General features: G+C 45.7%; 2 protein-coding genes across 9 annotated transcripts in view; both read right to left on the bottom strand.

Moving 5' to 3' along the window:
* Positions 1–1,587: 1,587 nt before the first annotated feature.
* Positions 1,588–14,407, bottom strand: PRKAG1 (protein kinase AMP-activated non-catalytic subunit gamma 1). Of its 2 annotated transcripts, none has more exons than XM_042946402.1 (12): positions 14,310–14,407; positions 10,355–10,403; positions 4,564–4,716; positions 4,282–4,363; positions 4,125–4,183; positions 3,919–3,964; positions 3,762–3,816; positions 3,318–3,444; positions 3,047–3,212; positions 2,855–2,892; positions 2,442–2,588; positions 1,588–2,302 (listed from the first exon to the last, which is right to left on the bottom strand). In XM_042946402.1, exons 1-12 carry the CDS (start codon positions 14,405–14,407, stop codon positions 2,198–2,200), a joined length of 1,125 nt encoding a protein of 374 aa, XP_042802336.1. In that variant the 3' UTR covers positions 1,588–2,197. The 2 variants fall into 2 exon arrangements, with proteins under 2 accessions (XP_042802336.1, XP_042802337.1); XM_042946403.1 differs by having other exon boundaries at positions 4,564–4,673; positions 14,310–14,397.
* Positions 14,408–14,577: 170 nt separating this feature from the next.
* Positions 14,578–17,499, bottom strand: part of KMT2D (lysine methyltransferase 2D) — a 40,327-nt gene continuing 37,405 nt past the window's right edge. For all 7 annotated transcript variants that reach the window (XM_042946406.1, XM_042946407.1, XM_042946408.1 and 4 more), the window contains one exon: positions 14,578–17,488. In XM_042946406.1, coding sequence (XP_042802340.1) covers positions 17,396–17,488 — 93 coding nt within the window. In that variant the 3' untranslated portion in view covers positions 14,578–17,395. The remainder of the gene's footprint in view (positions 17,489–17,499) is intronic.

A 17,499-nucleotide genomic window follows, 5' to 3' on the forward strand; every position in this document is an offset into this window, starting at 1 on the left:
TTGCTGAGGAAGAAGGGATAATTTGCCTCTTCTAAGAGGACTAAGTAAGAATAAGCTATGAGGCTCCTCAATTTTGTCCCTTATCTTTCCTTCTATTCCATTCTCAGATTCTGAGACTGATTGGTTGGGTTTTAGGGGAGAATGGGAGAGGCAAAAGATCATGCAGCCCTTTGGGTACAGACCCTTCCTTTTACGAAGATGGAGCCAGAAGGGTGTTGTGGGGCAGAGATGGACTCACTGAGAACCAGAACAATCAAACCCAGGCCCCCTGCTCCCCAGTATGGACCTTTAAAATAACCCAAACAGCCCCTATTCCAACCATTGGAGGCCCCTCCCCCCTCCCCAGACCCTTCACACACCTACCAGCTCTGCACACTGGTGGCTCTTTGCTCCACAGTGCTTCCTTTCACCTAGGTCCCACGAGTCCTAAGGCTTTTTAAAGCCCTTGCCTCCTCCCTAGACAAACTCTCCATGATGGAATGTGACATAAGGAGACATCTGTCCTTTCCATCATGCACTCACCACCCCCCCACATAAACATACCCTAATTCTAATAACTTGGAAGCCTCCCTCCCCCAAGTCTGGGAATGTGCTGTAAGCTGTGAAGAAGAGAATGCAAAAGCAGGGACTTTCTCCAGAGCCAAGATGGGGGCCCTGACAGATGCCTTGAAACTCTTGCACATGTGCCATCAGGAAACCTACTTTGGAGGAACCAATATGGTATGTCAGGGTTCATCAGAGGTCTTAGGTACAGTGTGCATAGGGCAAGGAATTACTCCAAGATTGCTTCTGGTCTTGAGCAGGAAACGGTATCAAACCTCCAAGTCAGTGGTGAGATGGCACCCAAAATCTGGCTCATGCCCAACAGTCTAGCAGTCCTTATGGTATTTGGTGTTGACTATTTTGGCCCACACGGTTTCAGCACAGGTAAAGAGCCTGCTCCCCACAACCCTCACCCTCCAGCTCATTCGCACGTTGGCGGAATGGCAAGGCATTTTGTGGGTTCAAAGACAGTGCCAGCTCAGCAAAATTCAAACACAGAGTCCAACCTTCCCTGAGAAAAGTTGATGACTGCCTAAAGGAGACCTCAGTCTCTCTACTCTCTGGAGACAAAATACTATTATGAGATTTTCCTGGGGTCCAGCTATGGTTCAGGCAGAGGGGAAAGTGAGGTAACAAGGAGAATTTCCGGGAATAGGCTGGGAAAGGTAGTAAGTCTAGCACAGTAGTAAAGAGCAGGAGCTCTGGGGCCAGACTGTTGGGTTCAAATCCTAGCTCTACATTTTATTAGATGTGTGGCCTTGAGCTGGTTCTTAGTCTTCTGTGCCTCAGTTTTTTTGAACAATCTGTAGAACTGGAATCATGCCTACCATTGTTCTGAGGATTAAATGAATTAATATATGTAAGGAACAGAGAATGGTGCCTGACACAATTATCTGTGTGTGTGTGTATGTGTGTGTGTGTGTGTGTGTACATGTGCCATTATTCTGTTGTTGTCAATAATGAGTTAAAGAAGCCATATGAAGTAGGACGTTTGAGCATAGTGTCTATCAACTACAAGAATCAAAAACACTGCAATACCATGAAGAGGTTCCTGTCATTTTAATTACGTTTGCCATGAAAAGCAATAACCTCAGCTAATCACTCTGCCCTCCTCCTCTTCCTAACCCCCACCTCCCTTCATATGCACACAGCACAGGAACCCAAAGGCCCTCCTCCCCACAATCCTCCCCACTGCCATTATGGGAAGAAATGTCACTGAATGGACTCAGCCTCCTCCATACAGCATTTAACAGGATAAATAAAAATACCTTTAGAAGGGGTTTGTTGTGCTATTATCTCAGGGTGGAGTCAGGGGCAAAGGTAGAGGCAAAGGCTGGGTGAGGTCTGGGGATCTCTTAGAGATCAGAATTTGCTTGAGGGGCACACAGCCCATCATTCACCCAGTAAGGGGGATATGTCGAAGAAGGCAGGGGCTAAGATGGGCTAGGCTGTATGTGTGAGGATAAGGACAGCTAAAAATCCATTCTCCTTCCTCCCCCCACACCTTCCCCAGCTCCCAGGGAGTCCCAGGTAGGGGGCTCCCAAGCAGAGAACAGAGTTACAATTCTCTTAAGGTTTCATCTGTGGTTCCTAGAACTGTGGGCAGGCAGTGAGTGGGGTATGTCCCCTGGTGCTGCCTGACCCGTTCCCCAGCTCAGGGCTTCTCTCCTCCTGTGAGCACCAGGGCCTGCAGGATGTCAGACAGTGATACAATCCCCTTGACCACATCATTCTCATCTACCACTACAAGTCGGTGAACCTGCGTGAAGCAACACAGGAGAAAAGGGATTTTAGTGACGGCCTCAGTTAGGATGAGCCCTTCAACCCCGACTCTCCTTGCCAAACCCCACACTCAAAGCTGCTTCCCCCAGCTCCTTCTGGGTCACTGGCCTCCCTACCTCTGCTTCCACCAGCCTGTTGATGATGGTCTCCAGAGTCTCATGCAGGTAACACTTGAGGACACCCTCAAAGTAATGTGATCGATGTTGGAGGGCTTTCGTCACAGACACATCTAAGTTGTTGTAGGTCTTTTCTGCTGCCAGATTCTGGGGAGAGAGAGGAAGGTGCTTGCAGGAAGCAAGGGAGCCAGCCCCCAACCCCTGACCCCACCCACCTACACCAGAGGGATTTAGGGTAGTTGTCAGCCATGCCCACAAGCCACACCCAACTCATTCAATTCCTTTTCAAATAGGATTCAAAAGTTTGGAAGCTTCTAAAACCCTTAGGTCCCAGAAGAGACTCTCTTCTACTCCCTCTCCACATTCAATACCCCACCCTTTCCCTACCTCCCAGCCCCTCCACAATCACTCACGATAACATCAAACTTGGAGTAGATGTCCACCACACGCCCTAGGGGGACAGAGGCAGCTCAGCAAGGAGGATCTGGCATCCAAGGCTCCCCCTGCCTATAGCATCACCCTCCGGGCTGAGCTGACAGACAGATTTTCCCAGAACCACCCTGGCTTCCCTGGAGCCCTCCCTCTTCTTCTGTGAAATCTCTCACCTTTCTCATCTACTACTGGCAGTGCTGAAACTCGGTGTTGTACAAAGATGCCCAGAGCCACGTAGACAGGGGTGGTGGTGCGGACCATAGCAATGTTAGCATAGGTGCCAATCTGTAGCTCTTCCAGAGACTTAGACATGAACTCTGGCTTGGGGAACTCAGTGATCTGAGGAGAGAACCATCAGCTTGATCTTGAAGGCTCCCCAAACCACCCCTGGATACCCCTCCAACCTTGTATATAAGGAGTAAAAACCAGGCTGAGGACACTTACAAACAGTTTGAGGAACTTGAGGATACGCTTGTGGGTAAGGATGTACAAGGTGTTGCCTGATTCTGGGTCAATAACTGGCAGCCTGTGGATCTTGTTTCGAATTAATGAAGAGACAGCATCAAACAAGCTGTGGGAAGGTGGGGAATAATGATAAATCCCACAGTGCTGAGCCCAAGGTGGGTAAACAGCTTTTAAGAACATATTTACAAAGAGGGAAAACTGGTGACTGGGAGAGGAGAGCAGTGTTCAAACCAGACCTAAAGAGTGTGTGAGTGTGTGTGTGTGTGTGTGTGTGTGCGTGCGTGCGTGCGTGCATTTGTGTATGTGTGTTTGTGAGGAGCATCTTTTCTCTCTTCTGCCTCTAGATCTCTGGGTATCTAAAGCTTTAGCTATGCTGGTGGCAAGGCTCTTCCCTTTCTGGACAAATGGGTAGCTGGAACTCACCTGGCATTAGGAGAAATGCAGACAAGTGGTTTGAAGGAGTCCTGTAGGTACACCTCTGAAGGGAAAAGGGAGGTTCACAAAATACCAGTATGGAAAACCACTTCCCACTAAACTCTCCATCCCATTTTCTTTTTACAACCCCCAATTCTCTACATACCTCTCCAAGTTTCTATCTTGTGTTCTTCCAGCTCATAGATCTGTACCTGGAAGCAGAAGCAACAGAACTTGAGACTTGATCTCTCTGCTGCATTAACCCCTTGGGAGTTAGGAACTCCCTTGGGAGTTTCCTTGGGAGAAAGGAACTGAGAATGGGGGACTCTGGGTAGGGAAAGTGGTTTTGGTCATTGCGCTAAGGTTCCTTACCAAGGCTGATTTATAGTAGCGATGCAGGATATTGATGAAATCGGTGATGGTCAGCATGCCTAGAAGCCAAGACAAGATCCCTCAGCACTGTTCAAAGCTTCTCTCCCTGCCCAGCACAAGATGCCAATAATACTGTGTTCCAGAAACTTTTGCTTACCCACAAAACTTTGCTTCTTACTATCCCACAAAGGGGCAGCCCGTACACCATTAGTCACCAAAGCAAAGAAAGCTTTCTTCACCTGTAGTCAAAAAGAGTAATAATCACAAAGGAAAATTCACAGGGTGCAGGACTTCAAAAGAAAGGGGTTGGGTATGCTGGGGAAAACATGAGACTAAACCCATATAAGGACAGGGATATTACCCTTGGGATGAGACAGGATGAAAGTTTTTGAACCAGAGGCTCCTAGGAAGGGGGATGGGAGAAGAGGATTTCACCCACCTGCAGGGAAGTATCAAATACAACCAATTTGGAGCTTGTGGGAATCAGGTCATAGCAGCGATGAGACTTCATGAAGGAAGTATACACACTATTGTTGGATTCTGGGGTCTCTGCATAGGGTGGGATAGTTAGAAGCTTCCTTCCATGCATCAACTCACAATCAAAAGAGGCAGAAAATAAAAGTGTAGTTGTTCAAATATTTAGAGGCTGATTTTTTTTATAAGGCCCCCTTGTCTATCTGTTTTGTTCCTATTCCCACAAAACCTGGATAAACCTGTTAGAAACCATTTCATTCAACCCCCGACTCCAGGTAGGGCTATATTTATTGGCTCCTTATGCAAAAGATGGCTGACTAAAACAGAAAGTCTATAATATCTATCATTAACCTGTTTAGTCTAAAAGTTTTTTTCTCATCTTTAATTCAAATTTTCCCTTTCATATGTTTAAGCGCATTTTCACTTGTTCTCTTTTCTCAGTGAAGATGTAATTAAGCTTCTTAAAATTCAAGTAAGCTTCTTAAAATTCTTCTAAGACCTACAGATGAGAAAGTCCTGGTCCAAGTTGGGCCATTTTAGATCAACATTCAGTTGGAGCCCAGTGCTCAATTAACCTGGCCCAAAACACCCCGAGAGTCCATCTTGGGATGACCCTGTGAATCAGAAATCATCTCACCTACTCTAGGCCAATCGGAGACCCTGGATGTATTTACTTGTCTATTCCTCGGATTTTAATTGCTTGCTTTAAACTGGAGAAGCAACCCACAAAATAATAACCTGAATGTGCTATGTACTATGCTATGTGTACTTTAAAAATATGACATCATTTAATCCTCACAGATTTACAGTAAATCTGGAAAGCAAATACTGTCCTCATTTTTCAGATGAGAAAACAGGTAGGAAGCAGTTAAATAAACTGTTCAAGGTCACACCATTAGTAAGTGACAAGAAAGACTTAAACACAGACCTACCTGATGCCAAAGTTCATGATCTTAAATCCTATGCCAGTTGTTTGTTTTTAATTTTTAACCAGTCATATAGATACACAGTTTAAAGAATCAAATAGTTCTACAAATTTTGTTGAGAAAAACTAGTCCCTGGCACCTACTGCCCTGTACTAACCCTCCCCAGAGATGAGACCTCTTTTAGCTGATTATTTTGGCACTTATTTCTATGTGTATGAAGTAACAAGCTTATATTGCTCTTTTCTGATTTTTCCACTTTTGGGCATTATCTATTATCATCCAAGGAATATGAGAATTTTTAGGTCTCCTTCATACTAAGACCCCAACACAAACATGAACCTCCCATCTCCCCATTCTTCCAGAAGTTAAACTATAATGTTGGTTACATTAGTATTTAAATAATTTTGACTAAATATTATTATTCAGAGCTAAGCCCAATTGTAAACTCTTGACTTTTTTTTTTCTTTTCCCCCTTTTTTCTAAAGATTTTATTTGTTTAAAGTAATTTCTACACCCAATGTGGGGCTTGAACTCACAATCCTGAAATCAAGAGTCGTATGCTCCACTGACCAAGCCAGCCAGGCACCCCTTCATTTATTTTTTTTCTTTTGCAACCTTGTTTTCCCTGGAGTTAGTAATTGTCGTCTTTTTGTTTTTAATAACTAATTGAAGTATTTATAACTAATTCAACCCCAAACTCTTCACCAATTGTTTAAATCTCCTTTTCAAGAGGTTCAGAAGCACTAGTCTATCAATTTAAACAACCCAAAGAAGTCTATCCAGAGCCCAGTCTATTCTGACCTGCCCAAATCTGGGCTGGTTTGCTGCTGTGCACAGCTGTCATCCTGAGATCTTCTTTCATCACCATCCAGGGGCCCCCTTTCACGTCTCTCCTGTATTGGCACTCCTGTGTCCTGTATCCTATGATTTCATCTTTTTTTTTTTTTTTTAATTACTCCCTTGTTTTGGGAGTGCACATCTTCCTGTAGCTTCCCGAGAAAGGGTGCATAGGAGGTAAATTTTTTGAGACCTTGCAGCCTGCAGATATCTTTATTTTCTTTATTTTACCTTCATCTTTGATGTATAATTTGGCTGGATATAGAATTCTAGGTTTGAATTTATTTTCCTGCAGCATGCTGAAGGCACTGCCCCATTGCTGTCTAGCTTCTGGTGTGTTGAGAGTCTAAGGCAATTGATTCTTTTTATGTAACTTGTTTTTTTCCCCTCTGAAGACTCAGGATCTTCTCTTTGTTTCCAGTGTTTTGAAATCTCATGATGATTCTGCTTTAGGTGGGTCAATTTCATCCACTGTGCTGAATACTCAATGAGTCTTTTCAGTATGAAAACTAATGTCCTTCAGTTCCAGGAAATGTTCTTGAATTATTTCCTTGATCGTGTCCTTCCCTCTGTAATGTCCTTTTTCTCTTTCTGTAATTCCTATTATTTATTTATTTTAAAATGTTTGTTTATTTTTGAGAGAGAAAGAGTGTGGGCCCGCAAGCAAGGGAGGGACAGAGGATCCAAAGCGGGCTTTGTGATGACAGCAGAGAGCTGGATGCGGGGCTGGAACTCATGAATGTGAGATCATGAACTGAGCCTAAGTGGGATGCTCCACTCACTGAGCCACCCAGGCACCCCATGTAACTGCTATTATGTAGATTATAAGAGTTCCTTGACTGACCCTTTAAGGTTGTTTTTATTTGTTTTGGTTTTTTGTTTGGTGAATTGTTGCTGTTGTTAAAATATCTTCTCTCCTATTTTATGCTTCTTTGTTTTGGGTGTGTTTTTTTTTTCCCCCCACTTCTTTGATTTTTGTGGGTTTTTGTTTAAGATTTTATTTTTAAGTAATCTCTACACCCAACATGGGACTCAAACTCACAACCTCGAGATCACGAATCACATGCTGTCTGGACTGAGCCAGCCAGACACCCCACTTCTCTGATATTTAATTCTACTTTTTGGGAAACTGCCTCAACCTAATTTCCCAAACCTTCTACTTAGTTTTGAACTTTCGCTATTATACTTTTAATATCCTAGAGCCCCTCTTTGTTTTCTGAAACTTCCTTTAAAAAATGGTTTCCTGTACTTGTTGCATAGTGGAAATGTTCTTTATCTGAAATTAATGTTAATTTCTAAAGTTTTCTTCTCTATGCATTGAATTTTTCCTTCTGTTGTTTTTCCTGTTTCTTTAAAAAAATTTTTTTTAATGTTTATTTATTTTTGAGAGAGGGAGAGAGAGAGAGAGAGAGAGAGAGAGAGAAATGGCATGAGTGGGGGAGAGACAGTGAAAGAGGGAGACACAGCTGAGCTGTTAGCACAGAGCCAGACACGGGGCTCAAACTCACAGACTGCGAGATCATGACCTGAGCCAAAGTTGGGTGCTTAAGCAACTGAGCCACCCAGGTGCCCCTCCTATTTATTTCTTTTGCAGGGGCAGTTTGGATCATTTTTCTTTTAAACAGTTTTTTTTTTTTTTTTTTTAATGTTTGTTTATTGTTGAGAGAGAGAGACAGACAGAGTGCTAGCAGGGGAGGGGCAAAGAGAGAGAGAGAGAGAGAGGGAGACACAGAAGCCAAAACAGGCTCCAGGCTCTGAGCTGTCAGCACAGAGCCCGATCCGGGGCACAAATCCACGAACCGAACCGTGAGATCATGACCTGGGCCGAAGTCAGATGCTTAACCGAATGAGCCTCCCAGGCGCCCCTCCTATTTGTTTCTTTTGAGGGGGATGCAGTTTGGATCTCTTTTCTTTTTTAATGTTAGAGGCTTTCTTTAGATGTCTGGTAATCCTTGGTTTAAAGGAGCATTCAAACCATATTCTAAGAGTGCAGTCTTTAAAGCTGATTGGAAGCTCAAGTGTACACGTGAGTCTTGTTAACTGTGAGCTGTTTAGATGGGGAACAGTCCGTATTTTTAGGGCTTTCTCTTCAAGGGGATTCTGGAGAGAAGGATTATTTATTCAGTTCCACGCTTGGGAGTATGAAGTCTTTTCTGGCAGCATTCTGGAAACTGGATTGGAAAAAGGACTGGAATTTCAGCATCCAGAGTAGTTCACTTCGTGCTCCTGCATTTGCTATAGTACTTCAGCCCTCAACTAGGCCTGAGCCCCTCTCCAGACCTTCAGTCTTTGCCAAAGTTGGGAGGGGCAGCTTCCTAGCTGCACTCAGTGGAGCAGGGAGTCTCAGATTCTGCCTGCTTCTTAGATCTTCAATGCGTCTCGCCTTTCCCCATTGCTAGTTTATAATTCAGTTTTCTCGGGTCTGCTAAATCATTTACCACTCTTGTCTCTGTTTTCCAGCTCCCAATTACTATTGTCTCTTCTTTTATTCTCCCTATTCTGCCGGGTTTGTACCTTTTGAAAAAAAAATTTTTATGGTGGTTTTAGTCGCTCTTTGTAGAAGAACAAGAGTAGATGTGTGTATTCAATCCATCATCTGTAACTGGAAGCCCACTGTTGTTTTTCAAATTTGACAACTCACAGACTCCCAAGAACATGTCTTTTTTTTCAAGGTCGTGTAGGGGAAAACTGTGGCCTGTGCTGCTGGCCCCTGTGGGACTCCAGTATTCCAAGTGTCCCCCATCCTGGGACTCCCCTGCCTTGCCTGAGGCGGATGGGCTAAAGGAGTTCCCAAGAACATGTCTTTTGATGTCAGTTTAAGGCATACTTCATTGATAGTTAAATAATATCATTTTAGGCTACAGAATTACAAGCATATTTGATTTGGCTGTCTCAGTAGTTTAAAAGTAATTTAAATCAGTTCCCCAATTTTAAAAATCTGGAGCTTAACATAAAGATCCAAATTCTCAATTTCTTTCAAAATCAGATCTGACCAAACCAGGCTTGAATTCCTAAACAGTGACAAAACTGACAAGACCTGGATTGTTGCTGCCTCCTTTTACATGTGACGAGATCTACAGGTTGTCAGGAATATGCAGCCTCCAGCACTGCCTGGTTCATGCAGACAGTTTGAGTTTTTGACCCTTGCCTTGGTGCTACTGCAAATGTACTCGGATACATAAAATAGGCACTGCTATCATGTGGCAGTCTCAGTTATGAAGAATATCATCCAGATAATTCAAATATGACCATATTAACTTTTCTGGATACCAACAAAATGAAAACAGAACATTTAAAAAGTCTTGTGGAGAACTCATGAGACCCTTAATAATCTGTCCTAAGACCTCACCCCGTATTTCAATTCTCTGAGAAAGTATGTACTCCTGATACCATAAATATGTCCTGGGAAGCCCCAGGAGTGTTCCTGGGCAAAATCCTTTAAGGGGGGTGCCTATAAGTTCTGCTTCTTTCTAGATGGTCTACGGTTAACCATTTCCTTCTCACCAGTTATTCGGGAAGGTGCTGGAATTGCCTTCTCCTGTGCCCTGGATTTTATGGTTTAGTGTCTCGATTTCTAGATTAGTTTTAAGGGCTTTCAAGGCCTTTCTATAATTTCTTGTGTACACTCAGTGGCTTTAGTGAGCTCACTGGATGATAAAAGCCTAGTGGCATTGTTTCTGGGCTAATTCAAAAGTACTAGGGACCTTGATTCATGGTTAGGCAGCCCAGAGTTGCCTATGGAAGTTTTTCCTCAAAAATTTCCTTTAAGTGGTTTGATAATTGAAAATCTTAGTCATCCCCCCCCTGCCCAAGATTTACTCCTGGGTGCTCCTGCCAAATTACTATTCCTGATTTGTATGGTTTGGCACATTATCTGGCCCAGTTTTGATTTTTCCCAGGGGGCATCCTGAGAAGATTTGAAAACATTGCTGAAGACAAGGTATGGTTCAGCTATTGCTTTCATAGCCGGTCTCCTTTCTTTAGTAAACTTACCTTGAGAATGCTCATTTTCCAGAGCTGGGGAGCAATCTGAAGAAGCAACCTGGAGAGACAAAAGAAACAAAGATTGAGCCTATCCTTGATTCCATCCATTTTAGCCTAACATTGGGAAGGGCTGGTGAACTAATGACTTCATTTAAAGCACCATAAGGCCCTCTAGAAATATTATCTCATTTAATCATCAGAACCACCCTGAGGTAAATACTCCTATTAGCCTTATTTTCACACATTAGGAAAGTGAGGTTCAAGAAATATTAAGCAGCCTACCCAAGGTCACGTGGCTGGTCAGAGGTAGAGCAGGAATTTGAACACATATCTGTGTGGTTCCAAAGCCTATGTCCTTATATACTACACTGCCTAATGAAATATTAGATCTTAAAGGCCAAGACTAGAAAATCTGTGCTTAAGGCCAGTCCCACAAGGTTCTCACAGATGTACTTTATAAAAACACGGAAGCCAGAGAGACAATACTGCTTTCCCCTCAATACTAAGCCTAAATGTAGACACTAGAATCACAGACATACCCCTTTACCCTAAGAGAGGACCACATCTGGGGAGGATCCCGGCAGTTGACTGTCACAGAGAGGTAAAGCTTAAATGACTGAGGGGTAGATGAGGACTGTCAATGCTCTGAAACTGAAGACCTGACTCCTCAACACCCTTGTGAGTCAAAGGCTGCTACAGCCCAGAGGATGCTGGTTTTCTAAGTTTCTTTGCCCCTGACAGTCTTTGAATACAGAGAAACCTTCAGAACCATGTCTGTGCTCCCTCAAGTGGGAACATTTGGAAATTTCATTGTTATCTAGGAACGCAGGAGGGGTCATGATAATTTCAATCTACTGGAATGAACAAGTTTGGCTCCATTTGTTCTGGGTAATATACCCAAACTAACTTAAAGTCATACTTCACCTATATAGCTGCTGTAGTAACATGAAATTAAAAGCCTCGGCTTGAGCCTGGTAAGTTGGCTGGTAAACAGGGTCAAGTTGGCAGGACAGCCCTAAACGTCCCTCCCCTAATGGGCCAGGGTGGGGGCAGAGGGGGAGGGGAATAATCTCCTTCTCTTCTCTCTGGGCTGCATACGACTATCAGCTTGGCCTGGCATTTTGGCAAGGCTATCGGAACAACAGCCTCATCACTTATAAGTGGGAGAGAGGGCTGTTCAGCAGTAAAGATACACACATAGTATAACACAGTCTCACAAAGATCTATACAAAGACACAGAAACAGTTGCTTCTGTAGAAATTATTGTACCCATTATATAATACTTACATACTGCACTGTGCTACAGTGTTTTGTTTTGTTGGTTCATTATCTATCCAAACAGGTTTTAAATTCCTGGAAGCCTAGAACTATTTTGTATTTCTCTGTATCACCCATAACATCTAGCATGGGGTTTTGCATATAAATCTCAATTGCTTTGTTTTTTAACTCTCAAATTAATAACGATAATGATGCACACCGATATGAACAGAGAGACCTATGATTAAGTTACAGAGGGAGAAAACAGATGTACAGCTAGAGATACAGAAACCTACACAACAGTCAACCACAACTGAATATGACTTTATCTTTCTGCCTATTTATCCACAGAGGAGGATAATTATGTCCACTCTTCTCTGCTTTTAATAACACAGGAGACCTGAGAAAGTACCACTGTAATACATGAATACAAAATATTATTATACAGACGCAGGCTAGATCTGACACATGGACTCACAGTTTCTTCTGAACTCCTGATCCACACTTCTAATTGTTTGCTGGACAACCACAGATGTCACACAGACTCCTCAAATGCTTCAATACAAAACAGTATCTGTCCTTCCACCCTGTTATTCTTACTGTGGTTCCCATCTTTGTTTTTTGCATTGCTCTCGTAGGTGCCTAGAATTGTAGTTTTGATTCCTCCTAGAATGGGCCACGCCAACATGTCTGCTTAGGATCGCAGGGCAGGGCATGACCTAAACTTGTCCTTAACATCTATCAGCTAAGCTGATATGTAAGAAATGCCTCAAGTCCCTTTCTATCCTTTCCACTTTTACAGTTTTAACTATAGCTTTTACCTCTCACTTCTGCAGCATTCTCTCAATTGGTCTCCCTGCCCTAAATCTATCTCCTTTTCATCTTTCATGCTGTCTCCAAGTTCTCTCACTAAGCATCTCAGGTTTGTAAGGGACTCTTATCTCCAGCAACCAGGAGCTCAATACTTTCTGAAGTAGCTCCATCCATTTGCAGAAGCTGTTGAGAACATTCCTAAAGCACACTTACTGCCTTGCTTATAGATCTTCATGGCTCCCCTTATTACAAAACAAAGTTCAAACGTAGTGTGGCATGCAATACCTTCAACCTGACCTCGGCCTACTTTTCCAATTTTTTCTCCCAGTGCAAGCAAAATCCAAACCTCCAGCAACATCATGCCACTGGCTCACCCCCAATTAATCTTTACATACCCCGATTTCTATGCCCGTGCTCACACTGTTCTCTCAACCTGCAAAGCCCTCTCTTAGATTTACAATAATTTCTCCCTCCCCATGCTTCCACAGTCCTTTGTTTGCATGTTGATGATAGCATTTATTACAGTCTACATTCAGTAACAACTGTCATTGGCTTGCCCTCACCCCCACTCTAGGCAGGCTGAGCATTTTCAAAGCAAGGGTTTTCTTTTCTTTTTAAAACAATTTCTATCCCAAGAACCTAATCAGGACATAAAATGTGAGGGCCAAATTAGAAAATCTATATAAAAATGTTTTGTAAACTATAACACATTTATGAGTAAGTAAAATAAAAATTGATATGTTGTTTTCAATTTAATGGAATCAGACCTTTTATTTTATTTTATTTATTTATTTATTTTATTATTATTATTTTTTTTTAAGTAAACTCTACTGCCCAACCTGGGGCTAGAACTCACAGCCCTGAGATCAAGAGTTGCATGCTCTGCTGCCTGAGCCAGCCAGGCGCCCCAAACTCTTTATTCTTGTGCAAAATCCTCTTAATCTGTAAGAGCTAATTCCCTTGCCTGGGTGACCAACTGCAAATCAACTTTACCACACTTCCGTCTGTTTTCTCATTTATAACTCGAGGGCCATGACCTCTCTGCAGGCAGAGAAAGGGTGTGGTAAAGGAATTACTATGGGCATGGGACTGACCCAGAGAAAGATGAACCTGCCAGTAACATGATAAAAACGAAGACATGAAGGGTTACTCTGCTTGACAGAGAATACATGGTTCCAGATGCTAGAAGGCGGCTCCGGAGAGTGAGGGTGGGTCCAAACATGCAGCGGGCTACCTGCAGCATCTCTGGGAGGATGACAGGGGCCTGCCACAATTGGGCAATGCCTGCTAGCCAAGAATGATCCATGCCGCCTGCTTACAGTCGCAGAGCAGGGCATAACCTAAACTTGTCCGGGGACAGGGCGGCCTCTAACACTAAAAAGATTCCCTCCTTCAGAGAAAGCCCACTTTTCAGTCTTACTAAGGCAGTGTGAGTTCGCTGGACACCTCGAAGCAGAGGTCTTTGCGGCAAGGCTCACACTCAGACAACTGAGGGCCAGGTGCTACCTGCAAGTGGCAGTCCCTTGGAAGCCCCCCCTCTCCCGCCTCACCCAGGAAAGCCGGGTCACAACCCTGCTCTCTGGCAAACCTCTGAAGGTTTGAGGTGCTATGAGAAGAGGCGGCCCCAAATCGCTAGGGTGTGCGAGGGTTCCTAGCGGAGAGCAAACACTGCCAGCTTGGGCTGAGACCACCGCGGACGGAAAGTATGCACCGCGCGGCCCAGTTCTAGGAGATGCGCCCAGCGAAGGAGCGGAGGGGCAGAGTCACGGGATAGGACAGGCACCGGCTTCTCGTTTACTGGGCAGCAGCGCCGGTCCCTGCCCAGGCCTCCCTGTCCCCTAACGGGGGGTCTCAGGCTCCACAGCGCCCCCCGCCGCCCTCCCGTGCTCCTCACCGTCTCCATTTCAAGAGGCGCAGACTGGGCTCGCTCGCTTTAGGAAGCTCTCTGGGAGCCGGGAGGGAGGGGTGGAGGGCGGACAGGTCCCGCCCCATGTCCGGTACCGCTACACCACTTCCGCCTACGTCAGACAGACGCAAGCCAAGGGCGGAAGGCGGGGAGTTCACTCTTCCGGCGTGGCCTGGCCTGAGTAACCGCCCTCCCCCGGGTCCTCTCGGACCTCACGGATCCGCCGACGGCGAGGGTGACTGGACCGAGCCGCTTGTATTTAAAATGTTCTTTTTTTATTTGTCGTTTAAAAACAAACTTGGAAGAAGCAAAATCCAAAACTTGCCCTTTGCCTCTTGCAACATAAATTATGTACAGTTCAGAATGATCGCTGATACAAAACATGCCAAGGACAGGGCGCTGGGGGTGGAGGGAGAGAGGGCGCTTTAAAAAAGGGAATCATTTCATCCGTTGTTACGAAGGACCAACCTTGCTGTACAGGATACACACAACACAAAATAAAGTCTTCACGGGATTCACACTTGTCAGCGATTTATTTTTTAAAAAGGGGGAGGGTCCTGGAGGTGAGGGGAGAAGACTGTAAAAGGGAAAAACTGAAAATTGAATATGTGCAAGTGTAAACCAACCCAAAATACAAACACGGGGGTGGGGGGGGGGGGCGGGCGGGAAGGGAATTCAGATGCAATTATACAGGCGGGATACTTTAAAAAAAAAAAAAAAAAAAAAAAACCAACAACCAAAATTCCAACCTTGTAGCTTGGGTCTGAGTTAGTTTATATAAAAATTAAAAACTGTATAAGGTTTCTTCACTAAATTCTACAGGACTATCGGATACCTAGCATATGCTTACAAAGTCTGCCCCATCCCCTTTTCCCAATCCCAGGGCCCAAGCCCCAACCAGAGCCTGACTCACAGGAGTCAATCTCCCCCTCCCTGTAGCCTAGACCTTTTGCTCTTGGAAAAGGAATATCCAATGGCTTTGGGGGCAGCAGCCCAGTCTCCCCACTGTCTGATTTAATTACAGTGGTTTCTGTGGGGGTGGGGGGATGTTATTCTCTTAAACATTTGCAGCTTGAAACAGTTGAGGAAGCAGCTTAAAAAAAAAAATTCTCCCTACCCCCATCAATCCGCAACCCCCCAAATTCAAAAACAAAACAAAACAAACCTAAAATCACAACAGCGACCGTGCTCCCCCTCCAGCAGGCCTGCCCATCCACCGCCACCAAGCCCACCCCTACACTCCAGACATTTGATTTTTGAAAATATTAATTACAAAATGTCCTTTGCCCACAGCCCCTAGGAGAGAACTGCATATAAGCTTCATCTTCATCCCCACGCGCTCCCTACTAGAGACGGGTCTGGGGCCTCACCCACCCCCAACCTACCCCTACCCCCCAGGAAGAGGTTCAACTGCAGCACAAGCTTGGGCAGAAAGGGGAAGGAAAGGGAGGCAGGGAACCCATCACCCTCTGGCTCCCCCTGGGGCCAGCTCTCTTTTGTGCGTTATAACATAGTCCAACTATACAAAGGGGGTGAGAATTGCCCAGCCTCTATACCCCCACCTTACAGCAGTCACAGCCAGGGGGTGGGAAGGAGGGGGTGAGGAAAAGGGCGGTAGGTTGGGTTATGGAGGGGGCCCCCCCACAAGGGGAGCTCCATGTGTCCGCCCCACGCCCCCCTACCATTTATAAACTGGTTTTGTAAAAAGAAAATAGATATATTTATATAGAATATATAAAGCACAAAAATTAGTAGTTTTACATTTGCTCTCCCCGGGGGTGGGGGGAGAGGGGAGGGTTCTCACCTCCAGCCGGCTCCCCCATTCCCCACAAGACTATGTACAATCCCATGTATAAATAGATAAATACCCCCCACCCTCCCCGCGCTGACACTAAGCTCCCCACCCCCACATCACCACCCCTTCCCACCAGACCAGCAGCAGTTTGGTGACTGAGGGAAAGTGGGAGCTCCGGGCCACACCCTGCCTCACTGGGTATGGGCATGCCACTCAGGGATAGCCCTCACCCTACCACCCACCCACCCCATCCAGGGGCTGGAGGGCAAATGGGCTCATGATGGGGTTGGGAAAACAGGAGGGAGATATCCTGGTCCTAGGTTTAGCACCCCCTCCTGCCCCCATGTCTAGATGGAGAAGGAAGTCCTAGAGCAACTCGGGGCCAGTTATCCCCAATCTTCATCATCATTAGCCTCAACCACCATCCCATGCCCATAATTAAAAACAAAGATGGATTTTTTGTTGTTGTTTTTCTTCCTCTTCCTACCCCCCTTCCACCCACTCAGAAGAGGGCAGTGAGGTGGAAGAGAGGATCGGGGCAGTAGGGGGCTTGGAGAGGGTCTCACATTTCAAAACAGCAAAAAATCCAACACTTAAATGAGGTAGGTGTGGGTGCGGGGTCTCCTTGCCCGGCTTGCCTGGCTCGCCCTCCTGGGCAGCTGGGCGCCTCTTTCCCGTTCATGTTGCATTTGTCAGAGTGGAAAACAAGGAAACACAACCCATAGAGAGACAGAAACACAGAGGAGAAGAGGGAGACAGAGACAGATTGAGAGGGAAGGGGATGGGAGTGAGGGTGGGGGCAGGACCCGGCAGGCAGGGCCAGGTGTGGGACCCGGCCTTTGGGATTGTCAAGCTTAGTCAAGTCTCTTTGCAGCCTTGAGTTGGGCCGGAGAGGTCGGTGGGAGCAGCAGGGCTGTGAGGCCCGGCCACACATCCTCCTCCCCCCTCCCTGCTGCCTCCCAGTTGCTTCTGGGTAGTTCCCGGCCCATATCCCCCTCAAACCTGAGATGCCCAATGGCTGCTTCTGTCTGGCCCCTCCTGGAGCTGGGGGCAGAGATGCCAGCCTGGGGGCCGGTGGCGGGGAAGAGGGTTGCCCCTGGTGCCCAGGGTGGGCTTGGCCTAGGGCCCTCTGCCCCAGCCTCCTGCTCCAGGGGCTCCGGTCAGCCGGCAGCCCCAGCCCTGGGTCCTGGCTCTGGCTGCTACCTCTCTTCCCCCTCATCCCTTTCAGGGAAGAGGTTGGGGGTGGGGGGACTCCCCTGCCTGGTAGCCTCTAAGCTTCTTAGTTCATCCATTTTCGACAATTCCAGGCTCCACAGTGGCAGGGGATCTTGTGCTGATCGTCCTCAAAGTCAAACTGATAGTCATAGGTCAGCTGGAAAGAGA

The sequence above is a fragment of the Panthera leo genome, chromosome B4 (assembly GCF_018350215.1).
Source record: "Panthera leo isolate Ple1 chromosome B4, P.leo_Ple1_pat1.1, whole genome shotgun sequence".
Taxonomy (NCBI): Eukaryota; Metazoa; Chordata; class Mammalia; order Carnivora; family Felidae; genus Panthera; species Panthera leo.